A 25,952-nucleotide genomic window follows, 5' to 3' on the forward strand; every position below is an offset into this window, starting at 1 on the left:
TTCCTCCCCTGATTGCTTCCTTTCTTTTCTTTTCTTTTCTTTTCTTTTTTCAAGAGAGTTATTCAGTGTAGCACTGGCTGTCCTGAAACTTGCTTTGTTGACCAGGCTGGCCATTATCTCAGAGATGAAGCTGCCTCTGCCTCCCCAGTGCTGAATTAAAGGTGTTCACCTCACTGCTAGGTCTTCATGGGTTCCTTTCCCTTCCAGATGGCTGGTACCAGGCATTTCTTCCTCACTTGAAAGGACTGAGAATATCTTTTCTGTAGAATCCTTTCCTTTACATAGTAAAACCCTCCTTAGAGCCGGAAAGCAAAAACCCTTGTTGGCCTGGGAACAGAGTTTGATTGGTTAGAAAGTTTGCTTGGTATACAGGAAATTCTGGGTTTGCTTCCCTAGATGGGATGATTGATGCCCGACCATAATCCCAGCACCCCAGAGATGAATGCAGGAGGCTCAGAAGTTCAAGGTTCTCCTCCACTATATAGGAAGTTGAAGGCTAGCCTGGTCTATATAAGGCTGTCAAAAATCCAGATAGGAAGAGCACTGGGGATAGTGATAGGCACCTCCAGTCTTATTTCGGTTAGAGGATCAGAGAGGATAGCCTAGGAGTTCCAGGCTATTACAGTAACATGATAAAATCTAATTTGGGAAGAGAAGAGGGAAGCCAGAGACAAAGCAAGGCAAAAAGAGATCCAAGGAGGAGGTCTACTGGCATTTTGGCTTTGTTTTGTTCTATTTTCTCCAACAATAAATGGTGAAAGTCAGGTAGCGTGACACATCTGTACTGCCAGCAAGTAGAAATTGGAGATGGGGGTGGGGATGAGGAGTTCAGGGTTATTCTCAGCTCTGTAGAAAATTTAAGGCCAGTCCGGGCTAAATGATACTGTCTTTCCCCCACCTCCCCCACCTCAGCCCAAGAAAATAGGGTTTCTCTGTAGCCCTGGCTGTCTTGGAACTCACTCCGTAGACCAGGCTGGACTTGAACTCAGAGACCACCTGCTTGTGCCTTGTGAATTCTGGGACTAAAGTACTGCGCCCCCATAACTTGGCACTTGTCTTTAAAAAGTTTAAAAAGTTAAAGTGCTGAGGATGTGATTCAGAAGTATCTCCCAGCATGTGTAATGTCCTAGGAAAAAGTTTTGCTAGGGAGGGTGTGATGGATCTCTACAAAGCCCTGGCTGTCCTGGAACTGTAAATTAGTCTGTTCTTAAACTCCTAGAGATCTGCCTGCCTTTGCTCCTGAGTACTGGGTTAAAGCTGTGTGCAACCATGCTCAGCTGGGATGTTTCAAACAGTGCTTCCACAGAAAAGTTTGCTTGTTCCAGACAAGGTCTTGCTATTTAGCCCTGGGCTAAAATACATTGTGTAGTAAGAATGACCTTGCTGGGATAAAGATCTATCGATTTAGCTCAGCTAGACCAACGATCTCTTCCTTCTACCATGTGGGGCCCAAGCTGACCCTGGCTGACCTAAAACTCAGGTCATCAGATTTGGCAGCAAGTTCTGTATTCATCTTACTGGCTGCCTCCTTCTCCTCCTCCTCTTTTTAGTTTTCAAGACAGGATTTCTATCTGTAACAGCTCTGGCTGTCCTGGAACTTTCTCTATAGAGCAGGCTGGCCTCAACCTCAAAAGCACAGCGAGCCACCAGCCTCTGCCTGTGGCATGCTAGGATTAAAGGCATGTGCCACCACACCTGGCACCCTTCTTTCTTGACAGAGCTGTGTAGTCCAGTCTAGATTAGGAAATGAGGCTGGGGGGAGCGGTAGAGATGGCTCAGCGGTTAAGAGCACTGACTGCTCTTCCAGAGGTCCTGAATTCAATTCCCAGCAACCACATGGTGGCTCACAACCATCTGTAAAGAGATCCGATGCCCTCTGAAGACAGCTACAGTGTACTTATATATAATAAATGAATAAATCTTTTAAAAAAAAGGAAATGAGGCTGGGGATGAGTCTCAGAATTTGTGTAGCAAATACAGAATTTGGGTTGCCCCCAAAGAGACTAGATTAAGGTTTGCATCACTGGCTCACTAGTTTCTCAAAGAGTTTTGTGTCAAGACCCCCATGTTAGCATCCAGTTGTCCTGCCCCAGGTACCAATTGATGGTTTAAGTCATCACCTGCTGCCAGGTTCTGCAGGTGTGTGTTCCCCCTCCCGTGTGTGTGTGTGTGTGTGTGTGTGTGTGTGTGTGTGTTCTCTGCTATCTCTTCCCATTTCTGTCCCTGGTGCCCCCTTTCTGTTCTTTGTTCTTATGGCTCTGCTTCAGTCTGTCAGCCTGTAAGACTCTCAGAGAGAATCTTCCCTCAGGAGGGAGATCCTCGAGCCCAATGACCAGTCCGAGTCCACAGGCTGTAATCTGTAAGAGGATTTTTATTGATCAGGATACACAGGTACCTGTGGGTGTCCCAGTCAATTCGGAAGACTGGCGCGCCTAGCAGAACCAGGGACGGATTTTTATAGGGTATTGGGGAGCAGAAGCAGGCTTACAGAAGCAGATGCATGGTTGGTGGATTCAAGTGAGGCGCGGATGTATGGTTACACCCAATTGGCTATTCAAATGAGGTTGTCACATAGCAAGAGAATACGTGCAGGTTGGGGCGTCCGGAATGTCAGGGGCTAGGGGCTTATCTCTTGTTAGGTGGCCCATAAAGCAATACCAATAATTTAGACTGGTTTCTGTATTTTGTTTTCTTTTATGGTCTGTTTCGTCTAAATGATGGGTCAGTTTGTCCCACAAAGCTTGGACACATCTGAACTTTCCCAGGCTTATTTTAGTTCTGAGTCTGTATCTAAAAACTTACTTTTTATTTCTATAGTTGAGGGCCTTGGGCTTGTACAATTCCCTTTCTGGGAGGGGGTCTTTCAAGCCTTTACCCCTTCTCTTGGCCCTCACTCCTGTCCCTTCCCCAATAAATCTGTTACGAGGTGTAATTTCTTAGGGACATAAATTGCATGGGCCCGCTGCATTATATTTCATAACACCCCTACCCCTATATCTCAGGTGAAAAAAAAATTTCCCTTGTCACAAGGCTCTGACTCTCTTCTCCTTCCTTGTCCCTGCCTGCACCATGATTCTTGCATGAGGTTAGAGAATGTGGTATCTTTCGGGAGTCGGTTCTTCCACTGTGCGGGTCAGGATGATCTTGAGTTTCTCATTCTTCTGCCTCCACACTGAGTGCTGCTGTTACACGCTGTGGCTACCGCAACCGATTCTATAAGGTGCTGCGGATGAAGGGTTTCCTGTATGCTTAGAGGCTAGCACTACCAATTTCAACGTTTCTGCATATCCCGGCTCCAAACACATGATCTTAAGCCAACTAAACAACCAGGCTTCGGGTTCAGTCTCCATCTATAAACTAGGAACATCAACTTGGGCAGGGGGTGGACGTCAAAATTTTTGTTAATGGTTTAAGAACCCTATCAAGATTTCCACTTCGCCTTCACAGCCTGGCCCCGCCCTTCTCGCCTCCAAGGATGACGCCACTGGCTGAGTTATGTAGTGACGTCATCTCCGGGCCGCCTCTGCTCCAGCCCCTCTTCGGAAACGTCCGACTCCTGGGACCGGTCTCCGGCTTTCGGTTAAATTTTTTTCCCTCCCATTATTCTCCCACCTAAAACTTTTGGCTCTTCCCGCCTTCCTTCAAACTAGCAATTTTCGGCTCTTCTCGCTTGCTTTGGGGCGAGTTCCTGAAAGTCATTTACCCTTGAGTTATTTAATCGCCTTTCCAGCCCCACCCGTTCAGCTCATTCGCTAATTCCTATTCGCTCGGCTCAATTTATTTCGGCTACTTCCGCCTCCTACTGGGATCCCTTCACTGACTTCGGCTCTTTCCGGATTATCGCAAGTCCCCCGGGTTCTCCAATCCCGAAGCGCCTCGGCTATTTCCGGCTCTCCGTGCCTTCTCTAGCCCCACCCCCACGACCACCCTTGGTTCTTTAGGTGGGTCTTTGATCCGCTTCACGTTGCTTCAGTGACCTAGATCCTTCTTCGGCTCTTTCCGGCTCATTTTAGTCTCGAGTTATTCTCAGCTGTGTTCGGTTCTTTCCGTCTTCTCTTCTCCGCCTCGCCCTTCCGCTTCGGTTCTTTCCGCCTGCCTTCGGGCGGGCTGTCTCTGCCCTTCTCCACGTGACGCTTCTTCGGCCTCCCAGTTACCCCCTCCCTCCACGCCCTTCCTCCAGCTTCAGCCTCTGTGCTCGTCCCGGCTGTGCCGCCATTTTGTGTCAATTCCTGACCGCGGCGGGGGCCGGGCAGCTGGGGCATCTAGGGCGGGCAGACAGTCGGCCCATCTCCATAGCCCGTTCCCTCTTCTCCCTGATTTTTTTTAACCATTCCCTTGCTCGCTCTCCTCTTTCCCCCTTTCCCTTCGCTTGCTCCGTTGCGCGCGGCCCGCGCTAATTACACCCAACCACCCACCAGTGTTCGTGTCCCCCGGGTCTCAGGCCTTGGGGGCCCGCGCGTGTGTGTGTGTGTGTGTGTGTGGCGGAAGGGGACCTCTCGTCCCGATGAGGGTCCTGTGCCCGTGAGCGAGTGACCGCAGGGCCAGGCTGCAGAGAAAGCAGGCGGCGGGCGGCCTCTCCGGGGCCTAGGCCTCGCGGCCTACGTGGAAGTCGGCTCAGAGGTGATTCCGAAACCGAAAAAAATACTATATACCTATATATATGCCCAATTTCCATCAGGAGCCCTGGAGAGCTGAAGTGTGCCCCTCCCGCCACGCCCAAGCAGTCCTTTTTCGTGCATTAACATCCCCTCCCCCTCAAAGGAACGATGGAGGCCGTGCCCGGGACCCCCCCGCCGCCGCCATCAGAGTCGCCACCGCCGCCATCGCCACCGCCGCCATCAACGCCTTCGCCTCCTCCGTGTTCCCCCGACTGCCGCGCGGCCACCCCGCACCTCCTCCACCACCGCCTCCCGCTCCCTGACGACAGGTCAGGCCCCCCGGCCTGGGCCGGGCAGCGTCCCCCGGGGGGGGGGAGGAGGAGGAGGAAGGGGACGGCCGCCATGTTGGGCCGGGCCGCGGAGGAGGAGGAGGAGGAGGAGGAAGGGCGGGGTCGGTGGGTGTCTCTAGCTCGCTCGCTCTTTCTCGCTTCGCTTTCTCTCCCGGCCTCATGCGTTGCCCCCCCTCGCGGCGTTCGCCCGCTCTCCCTCGCTCTCGCTCTGTCTTTTTTTGGGCGCCATGCTGAGGGGAAGGTGAGGAGGCGCCCCCCGGACCCCCCGCGCCCGCCGGTCTGTCTGTCTGTCCGCCCGCCCGGGGCACGGGCCGCCAAGGGGGTGGGCTTGCTGAGGCCCATCAGCCTCCTCGGCCGCCCCTGCTCCGGGAGCTGGCCGTCAGAGGCCTGTCGCCTGGCTTCGGGAAAGGCTTTTGGGGGAGGGGCCCCCGGATTCTCTTGTTTTAGGGGGTTCTCCAGCTTACAGCTCCTCTCTTAGGGGTTCGGATTTGGGGCTCTTCCCAATCCCCTACAGTATCCTTTCTTCTGGGGGAGGCATACCCTGTCCATTTTGGATAGCTACCCGAGTCTAACGGAGGCAGAAAGTGGGGGTTTGGATCAGCCTTCGCTCTATCGTTCTAAAGAAGGTTCCTTAGGATGGGGGCCCTTGTGCACTTTTAATTTTTTGGCGGGAGGTATTTTCTAGCAACTCTCTAGAAGGCAGGCAGGTAAGGGGTGCATCTCCAGCTCTTTTGATGAAAGCCCCTGACCTTCTTTGGAAAACCTATCGTTTTTTTCGGGTCCCAATCTTTTTGTAGGTAGGTGACAGTGGTGGAGGGTCCTTAGTCCTTGAGTCTTTTTTTTTTTTTTTTTTTTTTTTTTGCGGGCCTCTGTGTGTGTGTGTGTGTGTGTGTGTGTGTGTGTGTGTGTGTGTGTGTGTGTGTTGCTTTTGCTGCATTGGATGGTAGAGGAAGTTAGCCATCGCTTTCTCCCGGGCATCGCCCCTCTGGGGCAAAGCAGGGTGCAATCGCTCCTTCGGGAGCAAAGGAGATCTCCCCTTGTACTTTGGCAGGACGTAAACTGTGGCGCCTCTTGTCCTCTATTAAGTGCGAAATGGATTCCCCACGCCCTTCCCTGGCGGATGATAATGGGACCAGCCCGGCGCGTTTGGGGCCATTTCTGCCTTGCTGGAGCCGAAAGATACGGGGTTCATGGTTTGCTGACTCCTGGGGACTAAACTGAGTAGGTTTGAAAATAAAAAGGGGTTTCAGGGATCAGAAAAGCTAGTCTTGGAGGGAGAGAGAGAGAGAGAGAGAGTGTGTGTGTGTGTGTGTGTGTGTGTGTGTGTGTGTGTGTAGGGGGTAGGATGGCGAATACGCTAGACAGATGGCTCGCAGCCGCCTAGGGAACCACAGAGGACCCCTTCAGACTTGGGTCTCAGCCCTTTCTCCCCACTTCCACCTTCTGTTTTCCCTTTCTCCTTCACAGACCCTCCTTTGCCTTTTAAAAGAAATGCCACCCACATTCAAAGACACAGGTGCAGCAGTTTGGTGAGCTTTTTTTACAATTTTTTTTTCTGTTTTGTTCTAATTAAATGTATCGTCCTGGGAATCGCAGCCCTTCGCAGCCAGACTACAGTTCAAGGAAATAAACAGATTAGCGGAGGTCTGTTCGCTAAGCCCACGTTGGGCTTCCAGGCCCTCTCGGGGGCAGGTGCTTTACTCAAAGGTGCTTACGAGCTTTATCCGACCTCTAAGGAGTTCTCTTATGTCAGAAGTGTATGTCTTACAATGGGTTGGGATGGTAAGTAGCCTCTTTTATTGAGTAATTCAATTATCTCCCTCTTTTAGTCCCTTTCCTGCCTGCTTACTCCTCGCCTTTAGACCAAAGTGATGCTTGAGAGTGGATTTATTATGTTCAAATCAGGATTCTAATCTATTGAGCCCTTTAGACTTGCACATCCTTTCAGTGTTTAATTTATAAAATTTTGATGTACACAGTTTAAAAAAAAAAGTGTTACTGTAACATGACAAAAATCCATGAAAAGGCCCAGTATGTTTTCAGACCCTTGGTGACCCTCTATTTCCATCCATTGCTTTGTCTCCAGCCTTCATGTGAAAGTGGCTACTGCAAGTCCCTCTGGAGGGGATAAGCTTACAGAATTTGGTTTATACTTGTATTCAAGTTAAAGTCACACTCTCCCTCCCCCCCCTCCCAAAAAAGACTGTTGCAAGCAGGCCCATTTTTCATATTTTTTACTCAAGTGTTACTTATGGTAATAGACATTTAAATTGAGCAAGTCATTTGTAAAGTACTGTCTAAGCACAAAATGTATCTGTAAACTGTGTCAAACCCTGATCTCTCCTGTCTCCACTGCTCTTTGTTCAAAAGCACATGCCTGACCGTGAGAAGTTGATGTAAAACGTGTTACACGCCCAGTCATGTTGGAGAGAACATGTCCCCACTCAGTCCCCCTCATCCTACACATACAAGTTAAACAACAACAAAATCAGCAGCAATGACTTGCAGGACCTAACATTGTCCTTCTGATGTGTTTTACAAGCATAAGTTTTTCTGTTAAAGACAAAAACACGCTGAAGTTCCATTGTCCCTAAAATACTTTGTTGGCAAGGGAAGTCTTCCTCACACAAGCCTAGTCCTGTCCCCTTTGCATTGTCAGGAGGAGTGATGTCCGTCTGCACTTGAGGACCCTGTAAGCTGCAGTTTGTTAGGCTGTTTGTTTTACTCCCATAGATGTATTCAGTTTTAACTGCCATGCAGTGGTGGTCTGATGTAAAATCAGCTCTTTGAGGAAGATTTCCAGAATGTACAGCATTCCCCCACAAAACGTCTAAAGCACGAACGAAACACACTCTCCAGTGCGCTGGGTCAGCTGGAAACAACATTTGAAGGTTCCCATCTTGTGTAAAATTCCTCCAGGAGCTCAGAGCAGAAACTGTCAGCTGATAACCCTTCTATTCCAAGAGTTTAGGATTACTACGTTGTAAAAGAATATTTAAACTTTAAAAATAAAATATTAGGAAATGAGATTCCTTTTGGGAATCAATTTAGCAGTCATTTTGCTGAATGTGAGAATATTTCCTACAAACATTGTATTTAAAATGCTCTCAGGCATATCCCTGCAAGGGCTTTTTTTGTTTTTAGCTTTTTTTTTTTTTGTTGTTGTTTTTTGGTTTTTTGTTTTTTGTTGTTGGCAAAGGAGTCCCAATATTAAGCCAACTGAGTTTAAGTATTCTGTATTTTTGAAATGTCACAGTAGTACCTTTTTTTTCTCCCTAAACTGATGTACCAGTATTAGTTAATAATGAAATTAATGGATGTTGCAAAAGCAAAGAAAAGGGTGTCACTGGGAATCCCTGATGTTAACAGTAAAGCTTATATACTTTGTAACCTTGGAAGTTTGTTTTCTCTGGATGAAAGATTTTATTTGAAAGTCAAAATCTCCCAAAAGGAGCAGAATGAATTCTGACCATGACACTGTAGATGCTCCAAGGTAGAGTCCCCAGCACCCAGTTCTCCAGTTTACTCCACCAAAGAGGAGAAAGATCATTCAGGATAGGGGCTTTCTAAGTCCTAGTCTGTCTTCTAAGGGCTCTACTTCATGTACTCTAAGGGTTTGATTTTTGACAAGACAGACATTTCTGGAAGTGAAGGTAGCCAGCTGTTCTAGGAACTCATCCTTGTAGCTTTGCCTTACCCAAGAAGACCCATCTTAAAGGGATTTGTTCGGGAAGGCAGGCTGTCCTGGCTGTTCTGCCTGGTGACTGTGGCTCTTGAGTTTGTTTCCCTATAGCTGAGCCCTAGGACAGGCTCCTGGGCCCTGGCACTGGCTGCCCATTGCTCTTGCCCATGGCTGTCTCAGAGCCAGGTCAGATTCTTCACTTTGTTTTGTGGAAGAGGTGCGGAGGTTGGGGGACTGTTGAGTCCCTGGAAACCTCTTTCATGGGAGTAAGGATTAGGGATCCATTTCTAGTGAATACCTCTGTTGAACGTCACTGATTAGACTGCTTCTAGGTCTCTGGATAGCTTTAAGTCAAACCAAATTCAGGGAACCTACTTGTGGTCACTGGGTGGACTCTTCTAGTAGTGCCAGAGTGGCTGATTTGGCCCTGCAATCGGATCTGAAGTGATAGGGCTTGAGTTGAGCCAGGCCCACAGCTGTGTCTCACCACTGCTGGGGTGCACAGCAGGCCAACAGGAAGGTTGCAGCTTCCTGGCAGTTGTTACTTGCTGACTGCTTTGAAGGCCAGGGAGAAGCAGCTCGCTCATTGGCAGAGGTAATGGAGGATGGTCTGGAGTCGGTTACATAATTAAGGCCTTGTAAATGGCAAGCTGCCTGTTTGGATAAGTTAAGGCAAACTTTCCAGCTCTGGCTTTCCAAGTTTTGAGTCCTCATCTGCTACAAAGCTCTGTTGCGTCTGTGAATGCTGTAGATACACTGTTAGACACAATGCAGCAGTTCATAGCTGGGTTAGTGCTATGTGTGAGGTGCAGGCATGTTGCCCATTGAGGTAATTCTTAATTTGGTGTGATAGAAATGAAGACTTGGCCTCTCAGTGGGTGCTAGTTCAGCTACATCATCAGAGAGATACTTTTTCATTAGGATGGAGGCTGTCTGCTAGGAATAAGGAGCTTGTTTCTCCTGGCCAGGTTGCTCCTCCCAGTAGAGAATCCTATGCTTTTTTCCCTGCTTCGGTTGTGTTGATTGGTGACTCAGCTCCTTGTTTGTCAGGCAAGTGGTGACATCTCTGAACACTGCAGATGTCAACAGGATGTGAAGAAAGAGTGTGGGTATTTGAAAACAGCTACTGCTATTTGGGGCTGATGCCATCCAGCACCAGTGCCCACTCAGGGTCACCACCGTCCAGTGGGCACTACAGGCCACCCATATAGTGGCTGCCACTCTGTCCTTACTGGGAGAAATTCTAAATAGAACACTGGCAGTCCTGTGTGTAAACAGAAGCAGGATGTGTCTGTCTGAGGGAAGTTCGCTCATCTTGGACCTCTCAGGTTCTGGGCAGCTTTCTTAATCAAAAGAGGCCTGCTGGGGACTACAATGGAAGTCATCTTTTGGCACTTCCTGTTTCACAGTGCTTGATATAGATGCTGAAGTGGTCCTGCTGTCCTGAGCCAGTGGGAGATGATGTATTGGTATGCGTTTGCTTTTGCAGTTAGAGTGAGTCAGCATTCCAGCTGAGGTTGGCCCCTGAGAACCAGGAAGCTGGGGACCCAGAGCCAACCTCACTCTACCCCTCCCTTTTGCTGTGCTTCAGCCAGCCCTTCCTGGCCTGAATCTCTTGAGGGCCAGGCCTGCTAGACTCCAGGATCTGCCGCCTCTTGTACTGTGGCTGAGTTCCGAAGGCCTGCGTCTATTGAGCAGCTAGGCTTGTCCTGCCCTTTGTTGGGAACAGAAATGCTTCATATGTCTCTTTTGGTTTGGATACTAGGGGAGAGGAGGAACCATAGGCCCAGTTCCTACTATTCATCCTCTTCTTCTTTTTTCGGAGCTGGGGACCGAACCCAGGGCCTTGCACTTGCTAGGCAAGCGCTCTACCACTGAGCTAAATCCCCAACCCCGGCCCAGTTCCTACTAGATAGCTGCTCCAGAGCTGAGTTCCCAGCCCTTGCTTGTTTTTGTGTTTTGTTTGTGAAGCAAGGCCTCACAGTTTAATCCATGTTGGCCTCCAACTCTTAAGCGGTGCTCTTCCTTAGTCTTAGAGTGCAGATGTGCCGCCATGCCTGAGTAGCCCCTGTATTTGTTGCTTTGTTGGTTGGTTGCTGCACAGTAGCCCTGACTGGCATAGAACACTGGGCAGCTCACCAAGCTGAAGCCAATGTACGGCAATCCTGCCTCTGCCTTCTAAGTGCTGCAATGACAGGTGTGTGTCCCAGTGTCCTTTGCCTTTTTAAGGCTAGATCTGAGTTTGTAGCACAGCTGTTACCTTTATAAGTAGAAAAGCCAAAGCATAACCATGAGGCTCTGCTGCAGGCTTCACACATGGCTCCTTAACCTGAGCATTTGCTGAGAAATCAACAAAAAGATCCAGTCACAAAAATTGCTGGGGGCTGTATGTGACAGATGCTATTTGTCCCCATTGTTCTGTCCTGAGCCTGCTCCAGTACTTTGGTACTCCCTCCCCACCCCTATCCCTGTGCTCTGTTAGATTATTTTTATTTAAAGTGTATGTGTTGGCATGTATACAGTAGTGCAGGGGCTCCCAGAGGCCAGAAGCAGTAGAACCCCTGGAACTGTAGTTATACCTGGGGGCTGGAAACTATGTCTTCTAAAAGAGCATCCAGTGCTTTTAAATACTGAGCCATCCATCCCTTCAGTTTCTTTTCTTATATGAGACAGGCTCTCATTCTATAGTTCAGGTTGGCCTTAATCTTGAAGAAATCCTTCTGCTTCTGCCTCTCAAGTACAGTGTGATGTAATTTTTTTTTTTTTTTTTTTGTTATTTGACCCAGATTCTCAACTTGCTATAAAGATTAGGTTGACCTCAAACTCAAATCTGCCTCCTGAGGTTGTGATTAAAGACAACCACTACAGTACCTATCAGGTACCGTAATTTTCATACTGATATGCTCACTATGGGCTATGACCATGTATTGATATGTCTGCATATTAGACAAACATCAAAAGAGGGTAGAAAATGTAACAAGTTATACTTCCTTTATATTTACACAGAATGTAAAGGAGGTATAGATGAAAGGCAGAAAGTTTGAGCCTGGCATGATGACTAACCCTAGACTCCTACCTTCCCAGAAGCTAAGGCAAGCTCATGGGCAGCCCGGGGCGACTCTGCTAGATCCTGTAGAGATAGAAATAGAAAATAGTACTGACTGGGTATGTGTGCATCAGTGGTGTTTTGCTTGCCTGGCATGTAGGAAGCCCTAGGTTTCATTCCCATCCCCAGTACTGCAAACAAGTATGAAAAGGAGATTTGAAAGCTGCTTGTCTAGCCTAGGACTCTGCAGATATTGTCTTTGTCCCAAGTCAGTTTTTGTAGGCCATATTTATCTGCATAGCCATGCCCACTTGCTTTATCCTTACTAGCAATAGAACTGAAAAACAGAGACAAGGACTATGTGGCCTGCAAAAAAAATGACAGCATATACTCTGGGCTTGCTGGCCTTTGTTCACAGTGACCATAGGCAGTATGCTTAAGCAGGAGTGCCTGGGGAGTGTAGGTATCCCATAGAAAGTTGGTCCTGCAGAGGTGGGCAACACTGCCGCCACCTTGTCTTCAGAGGTTTGGTCATCCTTGTAATCTACTCCTGAGCATGTAGAGACCCAGGCCTAAGCTTTTCAGCTGGAAAGTGGATGGATGGGTGTTTCCTTTTTTGAGGTGCTGGGGATTGAACCGGAGTGTACTAGACCAGTGCTTTACCACAGAGCTACATACTCAGCCCTCGTGGATGGGATTTTCATTAGTGAGAACTGATTCAAAGTCACTGGGCAGTGGTAGCACATGCCTTTAATCCTAGCACTGGGAAGGCAAAGGCAGGCAAATCCTTTGAGTTTGAGGCCAGCCTGATCTACAGAGTGAGTTCTAGGACAGCCAGGGTTGCATAGAAACCCTGTGTCACCCCCACCCCCAAACAAAACAAAACAAGACAACAAAACCAGCCCTTTACTGGTTAAAGGAGCTTGCTGCTTGTCCAGAGGATCTGAGTTATGTTCCCAGCACCCACATCTATCTGGGGTTTACAACCACCTGTGTCTAGGGAATCTGCTGCCTCCTGGCCTCCAGTGACCTCACACAGACATGGACAGGTGTGCACAGGTACATGTACATAAACATAAAAATCTTCTTACAAAAGCAGGGAATATAGTTAGTTGAGTGTTGGAATGCTTGTCCCGCATGTTTTATGTTCAGTAGGCTAGGTGGAACGATTGATTTCCCTAAAAAAGTAGAAGGCAGGGTCTTTGTTCAAATTAGGTAGACATTTCTGAGTAATAGAAATAAGATGGCCTTGCCTTTGAGCTGTCCAAAGTTCCTCAGCCGGTACCCTGTGGCTTAGTACAGGGTGCGGTAGTTGCTGAGGGTTATCTCCTGGAACAGCAAGGGAGTCAGACAATAGCTACCCCCACCGAGGAAATGGCAACTTTGTGTCTGGGAGGTTCCTCTGGGCTGGCTTTCTTAGATATTTTTTCAAAATTGACTTGTGCTTGAATGAAGGGCAGTGTCGGGGCTGTGGCTTGTGAAATACATTTCCTTGGGGGACTTTGGAACTTTCTTCTTTGGGGGTTTGCATCACTTCCACCCCAAGACAGTGTCTCATTCTAGTCAAACTGTCCTGATCTGATGGAGGAGCGGTTTCCCCTTCCATCTTTACCTGATAAACCATCCCAGCTCAAATAGTTTCAAATACATGCTGCTTATTTTGTTTGCTCAATAAATTATTCCTATACAGATGATTTCAAGTTCTCTTAAGGCTAGAGATTCAGAGCTGGGTGTTGGGGTCAGAGTCCTGGTTTCCATTTTCAGTTCTGCTTCTTGCTGTGACCCTATAGGCAGACTCCTTCCCATTTCTTAGCCTCAGTTTGCTTGTCTGTAAAATGGGGGTGGCAATGAAGCCTATGGTAATAAGAGGAGACAAGGATGAGTTCAGCATGAAGCTATAGATAGTATATTAGTAGTGAGTAATGCAGACTGCCTTCTGACTCTATAGGACCCTAAGGTACAGAAAGGAATACAGCAAGATGTTTCCCAACCCTAGCCTGCCATTTTTGCTTTTTCCCTTTTTTTCCAGTTTGTGTGAGCAGTCTTTTTTTTTTTTTTTTTTTCTGTGAGAGTCTTGCTATGTATAGTCTAGGCTGGCTTCAAAATTATTGTCCTTCTGCCTCTCAAGTACTGTGATTATAGGCATAAGCTCTTACAATTGACTTGAAGTTCTTAAGAATTAGATATTTAAATATTTGTATGTTATGCTTGAGTGTATGTGCACCACATGAGTGGCTGCTGCTCATGGAGGCCAGAAGAGGCTGGTGGCTCCTCTGCAATATTTATGTTCCACATGGGAGCTGGAATCCCATGGCCTCGGGAAGAACAATGAACACTGATGACCCTGATTGCTAGCACAGAGTTGGACTTTACCAAAAGACATTTTTAATATAGATTTTACATGAGAAATAAGAGAAAGAGGACACTTGAAAGGCACACCAGAGAATGTGGCTATGGGCTCCTATAAGGGTTTTATTTGTTTGAGACCATTTGCATGTAGTCCTAACTGTCCTATATCTCGCTGTGTAGACCAAGCTGACCTTGAATTCAGAGATCTATCTGTCTCTGCCTCATGAGTGCTGGGATTAAAGGCATGTGCCACCCTGCCTGGCTAGGATTTTTTAAAATATATATATACTGGAAACTTTTATTATTCTTAGCAAATTTAGCAATTAGTTATTAAATGCCTGATACACCCAGCCCTGGTTCCGATTGCTTGGACGTCCTATGTGTGGCCTGCTCTAGGGGGTTCAGATCCATGCACTAGCATCAGCTGGTCTCTTTCTTTCAGTGATTGGTTTGTGCCAGTAGTTCAGCTGGTTGTTACAAGGCAGGCATGTTACCATGGAGATGGCATCATGACATCACAAAACAGGTTATGACTGTACCTGCAAATGCTAAGGGGAGGGCAGCACAGAGCCCACTTGCTCTTGGTTTCTGGTTGATGAACTGGGTACTAAGGACACTGACAAACATGTGTGAGGTGCAGAGGCTTACTTCAGGGCTCTCCTAGCCCTGCAAAGCCCTCAGTGCAGTCCCCATTGGCTGCTGTACCACTTCCTAGATCAAGGGAAGGTGGTGGGATGGGAAAGAGGCTTCTTTAGGTGTGAGCCCAGGCCAGCCTTCTAAAGGAGAGGCTCCTTGCCTTGGTTCCTAGTGACTGACCTTGACTCCTGCACTTCAGCCGGTTGTACGAATTGGAAGAGGCAGAGCCTCATAATTTTTTGTGATTTTTTTTTTTTCTTTATCCCCAGTTAATGGGTCATTCAGAGCCTACCCAGGGATTTGTTGAGAGTCTGGTCAGTTAATGATCATAACCCCGACCTTCACATTAACCTAGCAGCCTAATGAGCTTCAGGTAATAGCCACTGTTCCATAAGTCTCCATTTGTGTTTGTGGTGTGGTTCTCCCCCCAACCCCCTGTAAACCAGAGCCCCAAGCTCCTGGCTTTTGATCTGGCCCAACACTCACTCTGCAGAGTTGCTGAGAGCATAAGCTTCTTCTCCTGTGGGGTCCTTATCTTGTCTTCCAAGCTTCATTGCTCTCACTGTCCGCCCTGTCATCTCTGCCTGTCCTCTTGGTCAGCCATTCTGAGACTCTGGGGTCCCATATAGATTAATTGAAGTGGAGACAGTTTTGTCAGCAGGATTGCTTGGGAGAGGATGGCCACAATGAAATAGACACTTGCAGTTGGGTAGTCAGCAGTGTCTCCCAAGAAGAACCAGCTGTTGCTTCAACCCACACGTCTTCCTAGGACACATGTCAAGTCTTTCAGGCGTCTCCGTGTTGTGTTTATTGGTATTACTGTACTATCTCATCCTATGGGTTCTGGTTTTTGAGATGTTTTCAGACTGCCCAGGTCAGCCTCAAAGTTGCTCTGAGGCTAAGGATGACTTTGAGTTCCTGATCCTCCTGCTTCTGCCTCCCAAGTGCTAGGATTGTAGGCACACAGTGCCTTTCAGTGCACCAACGCCTTCTTGGACAAGTATAGCTTTTACTGTATGGCTGCTCCTTTATATATCATTTAACCTTCCCACCCTGGAGATCCATATCAGGCTATCCCATTGTCCAGATGAGAGCCCATTCTGGGAAGGAGGCAGCGCTGGTTGTGTTACACTTGGTCTATAGGCTGAAGTATGTTGCTCAGTCACTGAGCCTGCTTGAGAACACCAGATCTGGTTTTTTTGCCAAGCCCATGTTGTATGAGCCCTGTAAGCTAAGGGCTGGGGTGGAGGGGTGCTCAGAAGGTGTGACTTAGATTGGCCATCCATGTGTATTCTTTGACCAAAGAGGAGCTGCATTTGGGCCCCAAAATGGAAATTTGAATGCTTGGGAAGCTTTGTTTAGGAGGTTGGAAGCAGTCTTATTCCCATTTCTGTCTTCTGACCAGTCTCCCAGGATGGCTGGTTCTTGTCTCTAGGGTCCTGGCCTTGGCTCTGGCTGCAAGCAGGCAGGTGAACTGCTAGTGGAGGTCTCTGCAGCCCAGCCGTAGTGTTTTCCCCCTGGGCACCTGTCTCAGGAGGGTTTGGCAGGTCTAGATTGAAATGATTAGTGCAGCGGGGTTCCCTCTCCCCGCTCTTCTTTGGGGATTATGTCACAGTCTATTAAGCATGCTCCCTCGGTGTTTAATCCCTCTCTGACATGGATTTTTCTGGCAGCCTGTTAAAGTGCCTTTTCATAAATCTCCCAGCTGTGTTCTGTCCACAGCCCTTGGGATTATCTGCCCTTTCCCAATGGGCTTCCTTCCTTCCTTCCTAGTGAATAGTCTGAAGGGTGTAGTTGGACCTGATACTCACACAGGCCTCTTAGCTGGGAAGGCATCTGCAGCATGAACGTGACAGATCACATAGGGCTCTAGGGGCTGAGGGCAGGGGTCAGCTGGATGTCTCTGCAGATGTAGTAACCAATCTAGTATCACCTTCCAGCACCTCTTCTGAGTCACAAGCAGCTTTTTTAATTTATTTTCTATTTTCGCATTTTGAGACAGGGTCTTGCTCTGTAACCAAGACTGACCCTAAACTAGAGATCCTTTTACCTCAGCCTACAGAGTGGGGTTACAGATGTGGATGCCTGCCTGGTTAGATTTCCAAAAACTTTATTTTATTTTATATTTATTTATTTATTTATTTATTTATTTATTTATTTATTTATTTTTGCATCTCCATTCCAGGGAAACAAAGTTTGAAGCATGTGCCAGCTAATTTTATACAAGTGTGTGTATGTAGCTCTCACTGAGCCCAGATATATGCCTAGGCTTGTTAGCCACACTGGTGAGGCGAGAATCACTATTGGGCTGAAGTCTTTGTAGGGTAGGGAGACCTGGAAGAAAAGCTCTATGATTCTTGGTGACAGTTAAGGTTCATGAATTCCTTGGAAAATCTTGTTACACGTTGCCAGGGTGTTAGAAGTGGGGTCCTGTCATCATCCTCAGCCTGAGCTAATTTCTCTGCCTGTGTGGTCCTGTGCCTAGGTGAGGGACTATCCAATTAACAGTGTTAATTGCTGTTTTTTGTTTTGTTTTGTTTTGTTTTTTTGTTTTGTTTTTTTAATGAGGAAACGGCAGGAAAGGAGACAGTGAGGTACCCCTTGCCAAGTACCATTGCAGCCTTGGCCCTTAGCTTTCCTCCACATGGGATTCCAGTCTGCCGGGCACCAGTCAGCTTCTAGGCTCTGCCTTCTCCCTCTATCCCACAGCATGGCTCAGCCCGGACCAAGGCAATTCCCATCCCTCCCTTCACTGAGGGTACCTGATATGGCAGGTACCAACCACATCACTGAGTAGACCAGTTTTCCTAGTCAGGTGCTCCCATTGCTGCTGGCTCTGAGCCGCACCTACAGGGCCTCCCTTAACAGGAATGCTGCTCTGTACCCTGCCGTTCCAAAGTAGGCTGTGTTCTCGTGCAGGTGGAGTCCTTTCCCCACTGTGCTTGCCTTTGACATAGTGTAATGAGCCTTACATCCTGCAGTGTGAGTGCTGTTCTTGACCTCCACTTTGTCTGTCTTTGGGGGCCAAACCTCTTGGGTGTTGAGCCTGGGGCCTTTGAAATTGGGCTCACAATTAATTAGAGAAGCGCCTCTTGAAGCTGTGAAGGGCTGGAGAAACAGAGGCTGTTGTTTCCATTGGAGCCCTTAGGACCCTCAGAGCCTCTAAGTGGTTGTTTCCTCCTTCCTTGAAGCCTCTTTGGAGAGCTGTTTTGGTCTGATTTTTGGTTAGCCTTTTGGGTCTTAGGCCTATTGATTTGTTTGTTTGATTTTCTTTTTTGTTTTTGTTGTTGTTGTTTTTGTTGTTTTGGTTAGGTCATTTGGTTTTTCAAGACAGGGTTTCTCTGTGTAACAAGTCCAGGCGGTCCTAGCCTGCCTTTGCCTCCTGAGTGCTAGGATCTAAAGGTGTGTGCACCACTGCCTGGCTTCTATTGCAGTTTTGAAAACTTATTTTTTTGGTGTGGTATAGGATGGACCCTAGACTCTTTTTTTTTTGGTTCTTTTTTTCGGAGCTGGGGACCGAACCCAGGGCCTTGCGCTTCCTAGGTAAGCGCTCTACCACTGAGCTAAATCCCCAGCCCCTGGACCCTAGACTCTTGCATGCTAGTCAAGTAGCCCAGGCTGGCCTTCAACCCGCCCTCCTCCTCAGCTTATTCTTGTTACTGTCATCATACTCTTTTTGTTCCTTATTAGTTGAGGTGCAAGGAGCCTTTATGGCCGTTACATGCCTTTCTGCTGTTGTCACGTATGTTTGTGTGTTGTTTGTCTTGTGAGACAAGCTCTCTATAGCTCTTGTTGTCCTAGAACTCACCGTGCAGACCAGGGTATGTACCACCAGGGTCTGCCCTCCTGTGTGCTGGGATTGAAGGTGTGTACCACCAGGCAGGCCTGGAAGATTTTAAAAATCTTTTTCTTCCTCAGGCAGGGTCTCACTTTTTTTGCTGGCCTGATATCATGTAACCTGGCCTTAAACTCAAGAGATAACCTTCCTCTGTCTCCCATTATTCCTAGCTAAGTTTAAAAGATTTTTCTACTCTACCAACTTCTGTACTTAGCAACATCTGTGTCTGTGGTTTGGCTTGAACACTGTGGACTCCTATTCCATCTGCTGCTTTCTTGACCCTGCACTGACTTCACCCACAGATAACCTGCCCCCACCCTCAGCCTGTGCTGAGCTATTTAGACCTGTCGGATGACTCATAGCTTGTGAGGCTAGGAGAGTGCTTTTACTTTTCAAAGTACTGAGTATTGAGTGACATGGAGTTGAAAAAGTCAGGAACGCTCCCTGAGAAGGGCGGGAGGCTGGAGAGGGGACAGGGCCAGCTAAGGGAGGGCTGCTCACGGGTGGGGTCTGGCTCTACCATCTTGGGCCCTAATTGGGGTTCTCTGCAAATGAACTTCCTTGTTCCAGTAGGTTTTGAATAATGCTGTAAAGAAGAGAGATGTAGGAGCTGGGCAGCTGGGCCCCTCAGAGCCTGTGGTAACCCAGGGGACATATTCCTCAGCTCTGTGGCCACAGGAGCTACTGCTTTTCTGCTGGGGACACTTAGGCGATGGAATGGTGGGGAAACTTGAAGTAGGTTTGTCTGTGTGAGCATAGCACCTTTCTTTTTATTCCTTATTTCATTAGTGTTACTTTTTGGTTTTCTGTTTTGTTTTATTTTTGAGACAGGGTCTCACTGTGTAGTACTGGGTAGCCTGGAACTCCTATGTAAGAACAGGCTGGCCTCGAACTCAGAGAACCTGCCACTGTCTCTGCCTCTGTAGAGGCAGAGGGAATGAAAGGCTTGTAGTACCAGGCCTGACTTAGCCTGGCTTTTTATTTATTCATTTTTCAAGGCTAGGGCTGGGACCCAGGGCCTCTTATGTGCTAAGCAAGCACCCTACCGCTCAGCTGTACCCCTTGCCTTCTGGTGGTAACCTCTCCACCTCTTTTGACCTAGTTAAACTCACAGACACAGTCCTTTTGCAGAAGGATGGGAGTTGGCCTGCATCCTCCTGGGGCCTATTCCAGCCACTAGAGCTGTTACCCATGTCCTTTGGGCTCTCTGCTGCTGTTTGCCTCACCAGCCTTCAAAAGGCTCCACTGCAGTCCCCCAGCTCACAGTGGTTTGGGTGTTGGTTTGCAGGGAAGATGGTGAGTTGGAAGAAGGTGAACTGGAAGATGATGGGGCTGAGGACATCCAGGATACCCCTGGAGGACAAGAGAGGAGTCGGAAAGAAAAGGGGGAGAAGCACCACAGCGACTCCGATGAGGAAAAGTCTCATAGGAGGCTGAAAAGGAAGCGGAAGAAGGAACGGGAGAAGGAGAAGAGGAGATCAAAGAAAAGGCGGAAATCTAAGCACAAAGTAGGTCCCAGAGGGTTCCCCACACCTACTGCTTGCTCACACCTGTCTGTCTGTCTGCCCAGCAGGCACTCTTTGTAACAGCCGTTCCTAGCATCCACGGCCTGGGGACAGTTTATAAAGATCTGGAACTTATGCTCTGTTGCCATTGAGTGCCCCCAGGGGAGGAGTTTTCAGGCTGAGCGCAGTCCTTCCAGACACATTCCAGTATTGTTTGTCCTGGGGCTGGCTGTGCCAAGGTGGCCTGCCAGCACCAGACTCATTCTAGTGTGGCCTCTGTCATTGTCATTGCAGCGCCATGCTTCCTCCAGTGATGACTTCTCAGACTTCTCAGATGACTCAGATTTCAGCCCCAGTGAGAAGGGTCACCGCAAGTACCGGGACTATAGCCCCCCATACGTGCCAGTGAGTGATACTGCATCTTGTGTCTTCTGCATGGGCGGGTGGGTGGTACCCCAGAGACAGTAGGTATTATTTTCATCCCTATTTATGGATGAGGAAACAAGTGAGTTGGAATGTATGGGTTTGAGCCAGGGCAGTGGCTTTCTTCATAAGGGCTGCTCCTGAGCCTGCCCAGTGTCAAGTCTCCCCCACAGGTTGGCAGGACACAGTATGTCTAACTTGTCCAGGTCACAGCTGACTGCTTTCAACTGTTCATAAGTTACCTTTTGTGGGAAACTGGCAAGAGAATGAAATGGCCAGTAGAGTAAATTATCTCCAGGGCTGTACAGTTAGACCTTAAATACCCTATTACAACTCTGAACTTAACCATAAACTTACCATGAGTGCATATGCTTTCATTCTCAGAAAAACATGTAAGAAAAAACAAGGCTGGGGATGTAGCTTAGTAGTCTGAAGCTTGCTTCTGTGCTCATGGCCTTGGGCAGCACCACTGCCACCAATACTAATAATAAACCATAGAAGAGTACAAACAGGAAGTGCTGGCACAAACTAGTAATCCCAGTACAAGGAAAGGTGAGGCAGAAAGAGTAAGAGTTGGAGTCAGAAGCTGGAGAAATAGCTCAGTGGTTAAGGACAAAGGACCTAGGAACTACATAGTGGCTAAAGGGAATTCTGGTCTCTGTGAGCACTGTATGTTCATGCATCAGATACACATGATACACAGATACACATGCATCAGAATACTAATACATATAAAAATATAATAATAAACAAGAGTTGTAGCCTAGTCTGAGCAACACAGCAAAACCCTGTCTTTTAAACCATGGACTAGGTTGGGGATTTAGCTCAGTAGTAGAGCGCTTGCGCAAGACCCTAGGTTCGGTCCCCAGCTCTGAAAAAAAAAAATAAATAAAAAAAATTTAAAGTAAACCATGGACTAGGGCTGGTTGTGGTGGTGGTGCACACCTTTAAGCTCAGCACTTGAGAGGCAGAGGCAGGTGGATCTCTGAGTTTGAGGCCAGTCTGGTCTACAAAGTGAATTCCAAGATAGCCAGGACTCCTATACAGAGAAATCCTGTCTGGAAAAACAAGGAAACAAGACAAGGGGGTGGGGGTGGGTGGGGGGTTTGACTTGGCAGGATGTGCCAATCTTTTCATTTTGTTGTTTTACTGTGCCTCCTTTGTATATGTCTGTCTGTCTGCACCATATGCATCCTCTGGAACTAGAGTTACAGACAGTTGTGAGCCTCTAAACAGGTGCTGGGAACTGAATCCGAATTCCTTGGAGGAGCAGCCAGTGCTCTTGGCTGCTGAGGCGTCTCTTCAGCCCTGTGGTGGTGCTTTTTAAAGCCTTTTCCTGTGACAGCATCATGCACCGCAGTAGATGATGGCGGTTCTATCTAGGAAAGTAATGGAGACTGATTACTGAGGAAGGGTGTCTTTCTGGTCCTAGGGAGGGGTCAGATAAGACCAGAAGCTTGAGTGTGGATATCTATTTTGCATTTTCCTGTAGTGAGTGTGGGTTTTCTTTTGTAGTTGAACCCAGCCCATCACTGAAATGTTACACAAGTAGGATACAGTATGGACAAGTCTCCATCTGTACTCTCCACTCCCATTAGTTTCCTTTAGCTTCTTGAGCTTTGTTTGCAGTGGTTTTACTGCCCTGAAACCCCCTCAGCCCTGTCACCAAAGCCATCCAGTGGTATGTTTTATAGCATATGGGGCCTGGGTATGTTTTTGTTATAAACATGCAGAGAATTGGGTTTGTTGTTTTGTTTTGGTTTGGTTTTTGTTTCCAGTTTTGAGACCAAATCTTTACTTTTACCCAGGAGGGCAACTGTGAATTGGGTTCAAGCAGTTTTTCTACCTCAACCTCCCATGTGGTTGGGACTATAGACAAGGGTCCTTACACCGTGCCTGTAGCAATGTGTTTAAAGCCAGCGTGACCGTGCAGATCTAATCCTGACTCTCGGATATGGAGACAGATCAAGAGTCCCAGGCCTACACAGAAAAACCCCATCTTGAACCACCACTACCACCCCACCTCCCCTCCAAAAAGAAAAAAAGAAAGAAAAGAAAGAGAAAGAGTTCCAGGCTAGGTTACATAAGACTGTCTCAAAACCATGATATAGTAAACTGTTTCCATTCCCACAGCTTCCATTGGTAAGGTGTTCCTCGCTATCTGAATGTGCCACACTTAGTCTTATCTGTTCACCGTTGAAAGGCATCTTGGGAGGTGTCTTTGGAAATAGCAATCTGCTATGGCTACCAATCAGGCTATTCATTGAAATCAGAGGCCCTAGGGAAAGCTTGAACAAGGAAACCCCTCCTCTTGACTCCAGGCTTCTCCCCTACTCTGCTCACTCTGCATCCTTGTCCTTGGTTCTCCAGGGACAAGGCAGTCCAGTTTCTCCTTTCCTTCTAAACCTTGGCCCATTAGGGTAAACATGTCTACAGAGAGGCCAAGAACCAGTGGTAAACCAGGGACAGTAGAGGCTTGAGACAAACCCACAAGTTCTGAGAACTGGGGTGACCTAAGTAGCCTGATGCAGGCTGTGGGCACTGGCTCACCCTCTCTCTACTCTCGCCTGAACAGTCCCACCAGCAATATTCCTCATCACACAACACACCCCTGCCCAAGAAGTCCTACTCCAAGATTGATAGCAAGGGCTACAGCATGTACGAGGACTATGAGAATGAGCAGTACGGGGAGTATGAGGGGGACGAGGAAGAGGACATGGGGAAGGAAGACTACGACGACTTCACCAAAGAGCTGAACCAGTACCGGCGTGCCAAGGAGGGCAGCAGCCGGGGCAGAGGTAAGCCCTTCCCATCCCCTCCCTTCTCAGTACTTCTCCAGGGCCAGTTCAGCTGGTGCGGTTGGAGATTAAGGAGTCAAGGAGACTATAGCAGCCAGCTTGTACTGAGCCTTATCCAAAAGAACCAGGCAGTCACTCAAAAGATAGCTGAAGTGTACAAAAATTGTACACTCAGGACTTGGGATAACAGACACAGAGCAGGGACAGCAAGTGTCCCTCATCTGGGCCAGGCTGAGGAGAGCTGGAGGCCCCAGCTCTGCTATCTCCAGTCCTGGACTTTTCATCACCTGACCAGATGTTTATCTCTGAACTTTGGACCCCAGAAAGCTGATAAACTTGTTGCCTGTGGTATAAGGGAAATGAGGAAGGGCAATCTCCTTCAGGGTTTCTTAAAGTAAAAACAAAAGCAACCCAGCCAGCTAATAGAGGCTTCTAAAGATCTTCCAGTTTGGGTTCTTAGATTTGTGATACAGTTCATTGCTGAGAGTACTGTTTCCATGTTTGCTCTTGGACACCTGTGCAGCAGGCTCCACTGTGGAGGCCCTGCGGGGGCCCGCCTGTAGGGTTGGAGCCAGTACTCCTTTACTCACACTTGAGTCACGCCAGAGTCTGTAACAGACACCAAGACTGCTGTTCTCTCCCTAATTCTCCTAAGTCTTCAAAATCTGGTATGGATCTTCCAGTTGGTACACCACGGGTCCTAGGATTTTTAGCCACCTAGGGCTGGTACCTGCTGTCTTGGAAAGTGCAGCCATGAATAGTCAGGTAGCGAGAGACCAGCTAGTAAGGACAGGAGTAGCTGTGTGTCCAGAGTGCCAGGTCGCCCTTTGAGGGAACCAGAGGCACTATAGTCTGCACGGGACAGTTTGGATGGCTTCCTAAAGGAGGAGGACTCAAGGAAGACATAGGAAATGGGACCCCCCCTCTTCCTTGTTGTAGTCTCTAGCCATGTGAGGCTCAGGGTCCCAATCACCCCACAGGTAGCCGAGGCCGAGGCAGGGGCTACAGGGGCCGCGGAAGCCGAGGAGGATCTCGAGGCCGAGGCATGGGCAGGGGCAGCAGAGGCCGAGGCCGAGGCTCCATGGGAGAGCACCCAGAGGACGAAGAGGACTTGTATGATGAGGAGATAGAGGTAAGGTTTTCCGTAGCTCTTGGAACCAGCAGTGTGACTGGTAGGTCCCCTGAGCTGCAAGTCCTTCAGGTGGGCAGGAAGAGACTAAGACAGGAGGATGTGGGGTACCCAAGGGACAGAAGGCTTTGAGTGACAGGCACAATTTTAAAAGGTTCCTCTTGGAAAGAAAAGAAAACCTTGACTTGGTGGCTGAAGCAGGGGAAGGCAGATTGCAAAGCCCTTGTGCCGAGTAAGGAAGGGCTTCTCTGAGTGTCTTCTAGAATGAGTTCTGCCTCTTACGGCAGGCACAGGAGGGATGGATAGAGTACACACCATTCTGTCCCTGTCCCTGTCCCTGTCTTTATATTCATCGAGTGACTTATTTCTTTCTTTTTTTTTTTTTTTCTTTTTTTCTTTTTTTCGGAGCTGGGGACCGAACTCAGGTCCTTGTGCTTGCTAGGCAAGCGCTCTACCACTGTGCTAAATCCCCAACCCCCTCGTGACTTATTTCTTGAAGTTGTACAGCTGTCCCTTGTGCCCGGAGGCCCTGTGATTGGCTTTGCCTGATGGGGTTAGAGTCTGAAGTAAGGCTACAAGGGTAGGGTTTGGGACCCACCACCACACATGCTGCCATTCAGTGTTAACTCAGGGCTGTCTCTAGGATGACATTTCTGCCTTGTTTTCTTTTGAATCCAGTATGGCGAAAGCGAGGAGCCCATGGGAGATGATGATTATGATGAATATTCCAAGGAGCTAAACCAGTACCGAAGGTCCAAGGACAGCCGAGGTCGAGGTGGGCAAGGACTCCTTGAGGACATGCTGGCTGGGCTGCAGCAACTGCTTGCCTTAGCATGAGAAGTTAAATCCCTTTTCTGCTGCTCCACAGGGTTAAGTCGAGGCCGAGGCCGGGGTTCCAGAGGAGGCCGAGGAAAAGGGATGGGCCGGGGCCGAGGTCGAGGCAGCAGAGGGGGCATGAGCAAGGGCGGGATGAATGACGAGGATGACTTCTACGATGACGACATGGGCGTGAGTACACTTGAAATTCTTGTGTTTTGTTAATTTTATTTTTCTGCATATGGGTGTTCTGCCTATGCCTGTGTCTGTGGACAAGTATGTGCCTGGTACCCACAGAGGCTGGACAAAGGCATTGGATCCTCTGGGACTGGGGTTGCAAACGGTTGTGAATGGCCATGTGAAGGATTGAAATTTACCTTGATCTTTTGGAAAAGCAGCCAGTTCTTTCTCATTCATTCTCTCTCTCTCTCTCTCTCTCTCTCTCTCTCTCTCTCTCTCTCTCTCTCCTTTCTTTTCCTTCCTTCCTTTCATCCATCCTTCCCCTCCCTCCCTCCCTCCAATCTTTCTTTCTTCCTTTCTTTCTTCCTTTCTTTCTTCCTTCCTTTCTTTCTTTCTTTCTTTCTTTCTTTCTTTCTTTCTTTCTTTCTTTCTTTCTTTCTTTCTTTCTTCTTTTAGTCTTTTTCAAGACAAGGTTTCTCTGTGTGGCCTTGGCTGTCCTGGAACTCACTCTATAGACCAGGATCCTTAGACACCCAGAGCTGCCTGCCTCTGCCTCTTTCTCAGTGCTGGAACTAGAGCTGTATCACAACCATCCTGGCTTC

At 48.2% G+C, this 25,952-nt stretch overlaps 1 protein-coding gene across 3 annotated transcripts in view; it reads left to right on the forward strand.

Moving 5' to 3' along the window:
* The first annotated feature begins 3,521 nt into the window (after window positions 1–3,521).
* Zc3h4 (zinc finger CCCH-type containing 4) overlaps window positions 3,522–25,952 on the forward strand; it is a 37,507-nt gene continuing 15,076 nt past the window's right edge. Inside the window, 8 exon segments of one of the 3 annotated variants that reach the window (NM_001427315.1) lie at window positions 3,522–3,579; window positions 4,762–4,927; window positions 19,788–20,007; window positions 20,299–20,409; window positions 23,003–23,225; window positions 24,206–24,357; window positions 25,033–25,129; window positions 25,223–25,362. In NM_001427315.1, coding sequence (NP_001414244.1) covers window positions 4,767–4,927; window positions 19,788–20,007; window positions 20,299–20,409; window positions 23,003–23,225; window positions 24,206–24,357; window positions 25,033–25,129; window positions 25,223–25,362 — 1,104 coding nt within the window. In that variant the 5' untranslated portion in view covers window positions 3,522–3,579; window positions 4,762–4,766. 3 annotated transcript variants of the gene reach the window in all.

The sequence above is a fragment of the Rattus norvegicus genome, chromosome 1 (assembly GCF_036323735.1).
Source record: "Rattus norvegicus strain BN/NHsdMcwi chromosome 1, GRCr8, whole genome shotgun sequence".
Taxonomy (NCBI): Eukaryota; Metazoa; Chordata; class Mammalia; order Rodentia; family Muridae; genus Rattus; species Rattus norvegicus.